The sequence below is a fragment of the Suricata suricatta genome, chromosome 16, assembly GCF_006229205.1.
Source record: "Suricata suricatta isolate VVHF042 chromosome 16, meerkat_22Aug2017_6uvM2_HiC, whole genome shotgun sequence".
Lineage (NCBI taxonomy): Eukaryota > Metazoa > Chordata > Mammalia > Carnivora > Herpestidae > Suricata > Suricata suricatta.
The window spans coordinates 26,281,202-26,293,073 of NC_043715.1; the positions used below are offsets into that span (position 1 = coordinate 26,281,202).

The following is an 11,872-nucleotide window of genomic DNA, read 5'->3' on the forward strand; positions in this document are numbered from 1 at the left end:
GTATTATATACTTATCGGTCATCTGTATATCTTCTTTGGAGAAATATTTACTCAAATCCTGAGCCTATTTTCAAATTAGGTTACTTGTCTTTTTATTGTTGAGTTGAAAGAGTGCTTTATATATTCTGGTTACTAGACACCTGTCAGACAGCTGATTTACAGATACCGTCTCCCTGACTGGGAGTTATATTTTCATTTTCTTGAGAGAGTCCTTTGGAGCACAACAGTTTTAAATTTTGATGACCTCTGATTTATCTATTTTTTTCTTTGGTTGCTTACACTTTAGGTGTCATATCTAAGACACCATTGCCTAATCCATGACCACGAACACTTACACCTGTGTGTTCTTCTCAAAGTTTTATGGCTGTAGCTCTTACGTTTTGGTCTTTGATCCATTAAGAGGTCATTTTTGTGTATAGTTTGAAGTAGGGACTCATTTTCATTCTGTGTGTGCATCCAGTTGGCCCAGCACCATTTGTTGCAAAGACTATTTTTTCCAGACTGATTTGTCATGGCAGTTTTGTTGAAAGTAACTTGACCAACATGTATGGGTTTATTTCTGGACTCTCTTCTCTTCCAATGATCTGTATGTCTAACCTTATGCCATTACCACACAGTCTTGATCACTATAGCTTTGTAGCAAGTTCTGAAATTAGGAAGTGAGAGTCTTCCAACTTGGTTCTCTTTCAAGATCATTTGACTATTTGAGGTTCCTTGCATTCCCATATGAATTTTGGGATCAGCTTGTCAATTTCAATAAAAAAGGCAGTTGGATTTTAATAGGGATCACCTGAGTCTATAGATCAGTCTGGGGATAGTGCCATCAGCATCTTAACAATAGGCTAGTGTGCCTTTAAGTCTCATTTGGCCTGTACGTTCTTGTTCCTTTCATGTTTTTTTTTTTTGCTTCCTGGGTCTCTTTGTCCTGTGGAGTTTCCCGTGTTCTAGATCTTGTTGATTGTATCTCCATGGTGTTCCTTTATTCTTGTGTTTCCTGTAAAAATGGTAACTAGATCTAGAGCTTGATCATTTCAGTGTTTTGGCAAGAGTACCTCATACGTCGTTTTGTACTTCCTGTCATCATCATCATCATCTTATTTAACAAACTCCTCTGCTCATTGCTTAATTCACCTGCAGTACCTTAGGAATCATTGCATAACTGTACATAAATGCTTCATTCCTTTTTAAGACTGTAGTATTCTGTTATGATTGCAACATCGTATATTTTTTCTATTTTTTTATGATAGACATTTAGATTGCTTCCATTCTTTCTCTGTTGTCATGTTTTATTAAAAATTTTGTATATCATTATTTTTCACAGCCATGAAATACTTAAATACTTAAAAGAATTATTGGGACAGAGAAGATACACATTTGTAATTCCAAAAATTTTGTAAAATTGCGCTGCAAAAAAATTACCCCAATTTACATTCCCATCAGCAATCTAGGACTTCCATTTCACAGATATCTTTTTAATTTATAGGAAACTTGCTAATCTGGCTGTGTAAATAGGATTAAGTGTATACTGTGGGTATATACACATGCACATACACACACATAAAACTTCATAGAAATCTTAAACGTACTTCAGCTAGCCCTGTCTGTATCTGGTGCTTGTTCCCTTGTAGGATCTATTTGCATCAGTCAGTGGAAAGGAAAGGAAAGGAAACCTTTTATGACTTTTGAGACAGAGAGTGTCTCTGAAAGTGTGGGAGTAAGGGAGGGGCAGAGAGCAAGGAGACAGAATCTGAAGCAGGCTCCAGGCTCCAAGCTGTCAGCAGAACCTGATGCAGGGCTCGAACCTACGAACCATGAGATCATGACCTGAGCTGAAGTGGGATGCTTAACTGACTTGAGCCACCAGGTGCCCCACTTATGTGGCCTTTTTAAAACCATATCAGGGGGCACTTGAGTGGCTCAGTCAGTTGAGCATCTGATGCTTGATTTCGACTTGGGTTATGATCTCACAGTTCATGCGTTCGAGCCCTTTGTACTGATAGTGCAGAGCCTGCTTTGAGATTCTTGCTCTCTCTCTTCCCCACCCCCCCTTGCACTGTCTCTCTCAAAATAAATAATACTTGTTTAAAAAAAAGTCCAAGCCAGACACCATGTTTCAGAGTCACCGTTTTAATATCTTTGTCCTCCCTTCCACTCTCACAGCAGCATTCTTACAGCTGGTCAAAAAGTATCCTCTTTGGCTAGAAGTTAAGGCCCCACTGGAAGAATATCCCCTAAAAACTTGCTTTAAAGTCTTGTCCTTAGCTGTAGAAAGCTTTGCACCTTTATTCCCCCCAGAAGAGAACTCTATGACCCTAAAGTTGATTCAGCCTTCCCTCACCGGAGGCTCTGGGCGTAAGCTCTGTGCAGAACCAGTAAGTGAATGCACAAGTTGGCCCCATCGACTCTCAAGTCACGCATCTGTTTGAATCCCAAGAACATTCCCTATTAGTAATTTTCGGTGTTAATTTGGTATAACAACGTGGTCCTGCAAATGCAGAAGTTGGCAGGAAACTTCACCAAATGGGTGAGATCAGAGGGCACCATTTTGTTCTCTTTGGACAGTTGAACTATTTTTGGAATGCAATTTGTCAGAGTTGCAGTCTCTTTTCTTTCTTGAAACCTAGATAATCAGGAGATTTGGTCTTTTGGCTTAAACTCAGCCAATGCTACTGTGGTCCAGATTTCTTGGTTTCATTTCGTGGCCTGCTTCCATCCTTCCCTTAGGCCAGCTCTAGTCTTGCCCAGGTACTCTGAACTTGATCCCCTTTTCTAAGATAGACCCTAAAATTCAATTCACCCTTGACATACTTAATAAAATGACATCTCATTGAACAGCTTCACATAAATTACTTCTCTGAGTAAGTGATTCATAGCCTTATATCAGGGTTATTTTTTTTAACCAAGTATTTCTTTAAAAAATTTTTTTTTAATTATTTTGAGAGAGAAAGAGTGAGTGTGGGCAGGGGAAGAGAAGAGACAGGATCCAAAGCAGGCTCTGTGCTGACATCAGAGAGCCCAGTGGGGCTCGAACTCATGAACCATGAAATCATGACCAAAGTCAGACATTTAACTGACTAAGCCATTTAGGCATCCCTTAACCAAATATTTCTAACAGAATACTGAAAGTATCACTGTATGTGTGAAAATAATAATACAGGAATATTCAAACAATGAATGGTGTACAATTTGATGTTGTTTTCCAAATTTTACCCCCCCCCCCAAATTTACAATGAAATTCTGTAAAATGTCTGAAACACATTGTGAATGCTGGCCTGCTCTGTGCTAGGTCCCATGCTATATGCCCAAGGGACGGAGTGGTGAAGAAGGAGCCCTTGCCCTCAGGTGGCTTACAATTAGAGAATACAGGCAAGCAATCTGTCTTGTCTTTAGACTGTCCATTCTTCTGTAGCCTTCCTGGCTGTAGGAGTGGGGTGCTTTTGGGGTTACAGAGATACGTGGGACTGTTCCTCCCCAATTTAAGTAGACTCTGATGCTCTTTGAACTTTTGCATTTGCTGTTCTAAAAAATTGTCTGCATTGGTAGTATATGCATATAATAGGAAATTCAAAAGAGACAAAAGAGTATGGAATAAAAAAATTTAAGTTTCCCTGTTCCCTGATCATTCTGCTGATCTCCCCAGGACCACTGTTACCAGTTTTTATGTATTGTTTTCAGATCTTGTCACGCATGTACGTGGGCATGTCCCCTCTCTGCAGATTATAGCTTGCATGTACCCTTGCCTCTTTCACATAGCAGAGTGTTTTGGAAATCATTCCATACCAGTACGTAGAGGCTGTACTCTTCTTCATAGGTGAATAGTAGTCCATCACACTGGTCCCTTATTAATGAGCCTTTCGGTTGCTACTATCAACAGTGCTGCAGAAGGGCACTTAGGTGGCTCAGTCGGTTAAGCGTCCAACTTTGGCTCAGGTCATGATCTCACGGTTCACGGGTTTGAGCCATGCGTCAGGCTCTGTGCTGACAGCTCAGAGCCTGGAGTGGGCAGCCTGCTTCAGATTCTGTGTCTCCGCCTCTCTCTGCCCCTCCCCTATTCATGCTCTATTTCTCTCTGTCTCAGTAATAAACATCAAAAAAAAAAACCCAGTGCTACAGGGAATGTTCTCCTGTGACCATCATTTAGGTTTGGAGGACGTTGCCAAACTGCCCCACATCCCCTCGGCAGCATATAAAGGTGCCTGTTGCCTATACCTTCCCTCCTTATAGATTGTTTACTCTCCCAAGTTTAAATGCCATTTATACTTTCTTGGTCAACTATGTGTGCCTTGTGTCCACTTTTCTATTCAGTTGCTGGTTGACTGGTGTTGGAAGAACTCGATCTCATGAAGAAATTGACTTTTGTGATACTTGTTGCAAATCTGTATCTCTGCTTTCAGGCCGTCTTGTCATCAGCATCTTTACAATCAGTGTCGGGTCTCCTTCCACGTTCTTACACCTCTGTGTTTCCACACTGCCTTTCTTCAGCAGGTTCTTGTTCCCTCATTAGAACTTTCTGTGAGACCAGCAAATACAGTTAGCCCCCGGACTCTGTGTGCTGGCTGCCGAAGGTCTCTTCTTGCTTCTCAGTGGTGGTTTTGACTTGCTTCTGACTTCATGTACTTGGAGCCATGTGTCCTTTTCAGATTTAGATGAAATGTTAGGGGCTTGTAAAGGCAAAAGCCAAGAAGGTATATGCCTGTCAGCCTGAGACACCGAGGGTTAAAGTCCAGCCCTTATTCTACAGTGAGCTCTGGTATCGTTCTAGTACATTATTTTTTGATTCAGATTCAGTTTAACATTTTCTCCTCTAAGTGACCTTGGCCTAGTCATTTGGCCAACATAGCACGTTGTTGTAGTGATTCACGGAGTCTGGAAACATTTAGAGGCAACAGGAGTGCTCGAGTGGAGTCCTTAACTTTTCCTTTCACTTCTGAGTGCCTGGTTTCCTGGATTGCGGCTTTCCATCACTGGGGTGCTGCAGTGACTCTGGGTTTTCCGGAGCGAAAAGAGCCTTAGCTACGTGGTCACATTCCGGGTGGCCTTAAAATGCTCTCTGAGTGTGGCGTCAGTTTCCTCACTTGTGAAAGAGGAACACAGCTGTCTGATGCTAGGGACAGTAGTGCTGACTGCATAGGGCAGCTTGGGGCTTCTGGGTAGAGCCAGAGGCACTGTGCCAGGCTCGCGAAAGTACCCCGTCAACTTTGGGAAAAGTGGTGACATCACAGTGCTTCCTCCTGTTTTGCAGAAGCCCCGTCCTGCGTGCCTCTCGGAAGCACGTCCCTGAGCACCCCTTCCATCCACTGCCCGTCCGCTGCCGTCTGTATTGGCATCCTCCCAGGCTTGGGCGCCTACTCTGGCAGCAGCGACTCCGAATCCAGCTCAGACAGTGAAGGCACCATCAACGCCACCGGCAAGATCGTCTCCTCCATCTTCCGAACCAACACCTTCCTCGAGGCCCCCTAGCTCCCGCGTCCCTCCCAGAGCTCCTGCCGGAGAGTAGACCGGACGGTTTGTTCTGCCTATGGGCACCACCTCCCTCAGAACTCCTTTGCCTGCTTCCTGTGCACACGGTGACATTTTTAACCTCACCTAAAAATGTGCCAGAATCCACTTTGGCCCGACTTGTGTTTGGTTTCTTTCCACTGTAGTGCAGATGTCCAGACCTGTCCTGCTGCATCTTTCCTCGCTGATGGGGGAGTGGGGGGCAGGGCTCGGCAGAAATTCCACTGAAAATGCCCTGGGAAGATAGGCACCCGCTGGTGTGCAAAGCGTTTGGATTGTGTTACTGGTTTTTTTTTTTTCTTGTTTTCCTTTCCCAACAGCACAAAGAAGCAAGGGCAGTTACTGGACAGGTATTATTTAAACATTCTGTTCTAGATGAACACCCCGTTTGGTTGTACTGCGTTGTGGAACATGGGGAGAGGGGAGAAGTGAGACACGGGGGGAGGGGGGACGATGCACTCCCCTGGAACTAACGGATTCTCCATGTTGTGCGAATAAGTAAAGATTCTAAACTGCGTCTGCAGGGGTGTCACTTAACACTCACCACTCATTGTGAAGTTTCTCCTTACTCTTCCTTCCTTTTCCTTCTCCTTCCTCCCTCCATCCAAAGCCATTTAACATTTTCAGGCTTGGAGAAACAAGCAGGCCTTTTTTCATCGTGGCCAGGATGCAGACATGCCGCTAGGTGTGTCGATGCAGCCTGTGGGGTCCCAAGTGCAGACCAGCGGGGCACACCTACTCAGACTCTGTACTGTCGAGGCCCCTCTCCATTTGGTACATTTATAGTCATGGCTTCTCACTATGGAAGCTATTTCAGGCCGCAAGGTGCTACCCTGTCCTTTCCTCCCCTCTGCTCTTCTCCCTCTGCACACAGGGCAGCTTTAAGGCTGTGAGCAGCCAAGACCTAGAGGTACCATCCCGCCTCTGTCTCCTAAAGGGAAGTAGGCACCTGTCCTCCAGGACAGAGGGAGATGAGATATGAAGGCCTTATGGACAGAGGGAGGCATGGGCTTTGGAAAAAAAAAAAAAAACTTGTAGGCTCCTCTGCTTCAGGAGAATGAGTGTGTGCGGTTCTCTCTTCCCCTGAGTTCCTACGTCAATTGTTTCTACTTCTTCGGGTGTGAGACAGAGAGACACACACAGAGAACGTGTTGACACTGATGCTGGCAGGCAGAGAAGCTACTCAGGCTTAATGTGGGCAGAGAGGCCTCTGGGGCTCCTCCAACCCACTCCTCCCCTTCCAGTGCAGTGACACTCTGGGCCTGTTAGCAGATGGTGACTTCCCTTCACCCACAAGCAATGCCTTGTGAATTCTTCCTCCTTTTCAGAACCGCTCCGTGCTAATTGTTCCTGTCGGTACAGACGCGTCAGCTCCATCCTAACAAACAAGACATTTAGGTAAAACTGCGTAGGCACCCTCTGCTTTTCTGCTTCATTGTTCCTGCGATCGTGCTGTCATTGTTACAGCCCGTACCCAGAGCACCCTCACCTCATTTCAGGCGGCAGACTGTGGATTCGGAGGCCTCGTCTTTATGTGGTTTGACTTTTAAGAAGTCGATACTATACCTCGTGGCCTCTTTTGTTGTTGGAAGTTGGCAAAAGGTTATAGGGATTAAAACTATATGTTAACTCGAAAGCTGATAAGGGTCAGAGAACAGGATCTCACTCTTCCTCTACCGAGTCTTACACTCCCAGCCCCTCCCCATCTACCAGCACAGCTAGAGTGTGTTGAGAGGGTTGAGGCTCTTCAGCCGGAGATGTCTGCTCTTGATGTCCCAGGAAAGACTGACAGTCACTGGTGGCATCCCACTGTGTTCGTTGTACCTGTTGGTATAGAGTCCTGGAGCGGAGACACACGTCCCATAGAAACCATGACTGGCAGAGCAGGATCTGGTCTCCCCAGTAGAGAAGGCAGCCTTGGAAAGTCCCGTGTAGACCATGTGGTTCAAACCCAAAGAAGGATGGGAAAAAAAACAAGGGCTGCTTTAATCTATAAAGTGCAGCACTCGGGCCTTAAATAATTGGGGTTTTATAACTAGGTGACAAGGGGTAAAGACAAAGTATTGGGGGGTGGGGGTGGGGAGTTCTTTAAACCTGCTCACATTGTCTTGAGTGGTAGTAGTAGTGTCACAACTCTTGAATCCTGCAAGGGGGAAAGCCTGTCTCTGAGGACCTCTATTGCCGACTCTACCTGGATGACCTAGCCTGTGTCATACCAAGCCCTCTTAACCACTTCTGCTAACGTCTGGCCCCGTCACTCACTTGAGGGAGGAGAAAGCATTCAAAGCATTCCTTTTTCCATCTGTAAGAAAGCTGGGGAGCTGATGTGACTGGACCGGAGAGGTGGCTGGCGTTCTGTTTACATATGTCTTCCCTGGTCTCAACACCCCGAGGAGGAAAAAGCTGGCTTCTTACATTTAGAGTGGAGTGGGGTGGTAATCTCTAGCTTTCTTCAGGCATATCTTAGACGGGAAGGTGGAAGTTGGGCCCCTAGCTAGGGGTGACCTGGGCCAGCTCTTTGTGCTCTTGTTCTTTCCACTTTCCTACCTTGGGTTCTTCCCTTCTGGCCACCTCCTTTCTACCTAGGACAAGCTGCTTTTGCCTCAGACTTCCCTCACTACTTCTGCTGCTTTCTGGGAACCAAGCCTAGTTCCCTCTTCCCTGGATGTACCATAGTGGTTTTGTGCTTGGAGCTGGACATTTACTAACTGGGCCACTTGGACAAGGTCCCTAACCTCTCTGGGCCTCGGTTTCCTCCTTGGAGAATAGGAATAGCGAGACCCAACTTTCTAGTGACGGTGAAAGACAATCTGGATCAGTACTTCGTGTGGGATCTGGCACATGGTGCACAGTAAACGGTAGCCATCCTCGGTAGCCCTGTGACTGTTGCCTTCCCCGTTTCTGTGGTGGGCGTCCAGAGCTTCCGTTAGTGGTGATTTATGGCAGGTCTCCCCATCCTACTGGCAATACGTGGTTGCCACTACAACGCGGACGTGACGAAGGGTCAGATCTGGTCATCAGAGCTCCAACCACCAGCTTCTGTGAGCTTCCCTCTCAGCTAAATGTTAATTGCTTAGGCACACTCTGTTCCTTGGCTCGGGCATCCTATTCGTGGGTATATGGCTCAGCTGTTGTCTTAAGCCCCTTCTAGAAAAACAAAGAGGAGGACTCAGTGGCAACGCACCATCACTTGGACTTGAGTGTTGTCCTGATTTCCTGGCGTGCCCCGCCTACTTACGCGTAACAGTATGGAGTGGAAGTTTTTGGTGGGAGGCCAGAATCTTGGCAACATCGTTGTAGTCACAGGGTGAACACAAGGAGCCAGTTGCACATTTGTGCCTTAGTGATGCCGGCAAGAGCTGGCGGTTTGCTCCCGCACCTGCTGGAACTATGGTTTAGGGAGAAGGGGAGTGGCCCAGTGTCAGCGTTTCACAGAGGAGGGCAGCAAACCCCAGAGACAGCCACTGCTCTGAGCTCTTGGCTGGGCTCCACCCTAACTGTTTTAGTAACCGGCACATCATTATGCCTTATGTGGATTTGTTTCATTCATTCGTTATATGCCGAGCGGCCACTGTGTGTGTGCCTAGCACTGTTGGGGACGTTTGCGGACCATTTTTATGGACTGTTGTATCTTTCATCCTAAAAGTCCAGTGAAGCAGCCCTTCTCTACATTTGATAGAGAAACTCGAAATTCATAGTGGTTCAATGACTTGCTGCAGCTGCACAGTTAGGTGACAGCACCAGAATTTGAATTTGAGCCTTTATCTCTCAAGTCTGGCTTTCTGTGGTTTCAGTGAAAATCTTAAACAAATGCCAGTGCCCAGGCTTCAGCAGCAGTGATTCAAGTGTGGAGGGATCTTTTAGGTTTCGAAGTTCACTTTTTAGCTTGATGTCCATGTACCAAGAACCAAGTATCAGCATCACCAAAGCTCAATTTGTTTTTGAGATATAATTGACGTTAGTTTCAGGTGTGCAGTTTATTTAGTGTTTGTACGTATTGCAAAATTGTCCATTTTCTTTCCTTGTGATGAAAGCCAAGATTTAGGCTCTTGGCAACTTTCAGATATAATACAGTATTAACTGTAGCCACCATGCTGTATGTTACATCCGCAGGACTTACTTATTTTGCCTTGTTTTTTTTTTTTTTTTAAGTGGTGGTTTGGCCTGGTGAGTTTGGGTGCATTCCTTTGCCCTGTGAACTTGAGCCAGCTGGGAGTATGGGGCTTGTTTGACTGATTTATGCAACCTGGGCAGAGAAGGGGGAAGAAAGAGATGTCGGGTCTGCTCCCATGGGAAGCCTGGAGGTGAGTGAAGGCTCTGGCCACCGTTCGAGGTAGATGGTCCCTAAGAGTTTGAGCCTTGGGATGGACTCCAACATAAGGCAGGGACTCTCTCACCAATCTGGTAAATTCTTCCCATGGGGAGGTAGAAGGAAGGGTCTGCATGAGAAGTGCCCCCCCACCACCACATACGTGTCCTCTAAGGATCAAGGAGGGGATGTGGGGCTGGGAGAAGGCTGCTCCCGTTTAGAGACCTCTGGTCACTCATAACTTGACAGATTAGGGGGTGTAGCTCAGGTAGAGCATTTGGCTGCAGAACCTGACATTCTTCCAGGCTGGTTGGGTACAAATGTCCCCGGATGGGACATCCAGTTAGACTGCAGCTGCCGAACAGGTGGGCGAGCCAGCAGACCTGTGCTGTTTAAGCGTGCAGTCGCACAGCTGGCCTAAGCAAGGATTAGGCATGAACCAAAGGAGCCAGATGCACTAACCTGGCATTCCATCCGTGTTGCCAGCTGGCCCCTGGGCCGTTGCACTGTGATTTCCCAAAGGTCCTTTGGGAAGCAGGGCTCCCTGAGGTCCTGCAGCCCTATCAGAAGTGAAGGTGTCCCTAAAGGATATTTCAGCCGATTTTTGGGTGGCCGTGGACCCAGCAGGGGCATTAGAAGCTTAGCATGAAGCTCTCCTTCACTCACCCTCACTGGATCGACACTGGATCCTGAGCCCACCAGGCACCCAGAGGTAGGAACTGCCCAGTGCACGCTGAGGTCTAGCGGGGCCCGGGGAGGATGACCTGGGAGAGTAGGTCGAGGTAACAGACCTTCCAGTGTCAGTGGAGGAGGGACAGACTTGTGAGCACCTGGAGCACACTCCCTTGCAGAGTTCAGGGAAGATGCTGTGGAGTAAGTAGAGGCTCTGGAGTTGGCCAGATCCAGATGGAAGTTCCGGCCCTGCCTTTAATAGATTTGATCAGCTTTGCTCGTTTCCTTATCTCTGACATGGTCCTAGGCAGGGGCTATTGGAAAGTTCATCAAGATGTTGCCTGTAAAGCTCTTCACGTGGAGCCAGCAGCGGTGCTTAGTAGAAATGTCCGTGGTTACTGGTTACACAGGAGCCTGTGGCAGGGGCTGGTGGAAACTGCGAGGTCGGGGGTAGACCAGAGAAAGAGATGTTACTTGGAAGAGAGGGGGGCACTGGGAGCACCCCTGGCTGGCTTCATGAACTTGGGCCTGCAACTGGGTGTGGCATGCCCTAGTAACCAGTGGCTGCTGTCAGCAGGGACACAAGCAGCCCTATTTAGTGTTCTGAGGGCAGAGGCTTTCACACCAGGCAGACCACAGTTCCCCTGATGCCTGGAGACCTGAAAATGGAGCAAATGGATGTCCGTGACTGCTTTCCTGCGGGTGTGTGTGGTGCAACTCAGGACAGAGTGTAGACAGGGCGGGGGTGTGATGTCAGTGGTAGTGGCTGGGCCTCTGTACCCAGACACTGGCGTAGGCTCTGTAGGGGCTTCAGTGCCCATTCTGTGCCACTTTAACAGAGGGATTACTGTTCGTGTGGAATGCGTGCACCCCCCCCCCACCCAAGTAGAAACGACTGCCCCATCTTGCCAGGCTTGTTGAGGGGAAAGAGGTTTTCATGTTTCCTTTCCCAGATCGGTGAGCCCATCAGGTCCCGGCTGAGGAAGGCAAGGACACAGGAACATCTGAAACTCCTTTATTACCCTGAGTATTACAAATAGAACACAGTCACAGTATAAAAAAACAGAGCAGGAGTTAGGTGCAGGCAATGACACAAAGTATGCACTGGGGACACATTCCTTTCAGTCTGCAGCTAGTTACTTGGAAAAAGCCAGTTATGAGTGTAAAAATTGTCTCTTTAATAACAGTAATTCCACTAAAATTATACAAAGTACATTCAATACTTAAGGGTAGGGAGGAAGCCAGTTTGGTCCGGAAGCGTCTTCCGTGGACTCTGACAAAGGAAGCCCAGCTGGGCTGGGGGAAATTGGGGGTGGAGGGGTCCGGTTGTTTAAAAAAAAAAAAAAAATTGGATAAGTTAAAAAAGCCACCCACGAGGAAGCAGGGCGCGCG

The 11,872-nt window shown here is 47.0% G+C and overlaps 1 protein-coding gene across 5 annotated transcripts in view; it reads left to right on the forward strand.

The window, feature by feature from the left end:
- Positions 1-5,618, forward strand: part of FAM192A (family with sequence similarity 192 member A) — a 30,959-nt gene extending 25,341 nt beyond the window's left edge. For all 5 annotated transcript variants that reach the window (XM_029925065.1, XM_029925063.1, XM_029925064.1 and 2 more), the window contains one exon: positions 5,243-5,618. In XM_029925065.1, coding sequence (XP_029780925.1) covers positions 5,243-5,460 — 218 coding nt within the window. In that variant the 3' untranslated portion in view covers positions 5,461-5,618. The remainder of the gene's footprint in view (positions 1-5,242) is intronic.
- Positions 5,619-11,872: the final 6,254 nt, after the last annotated feature.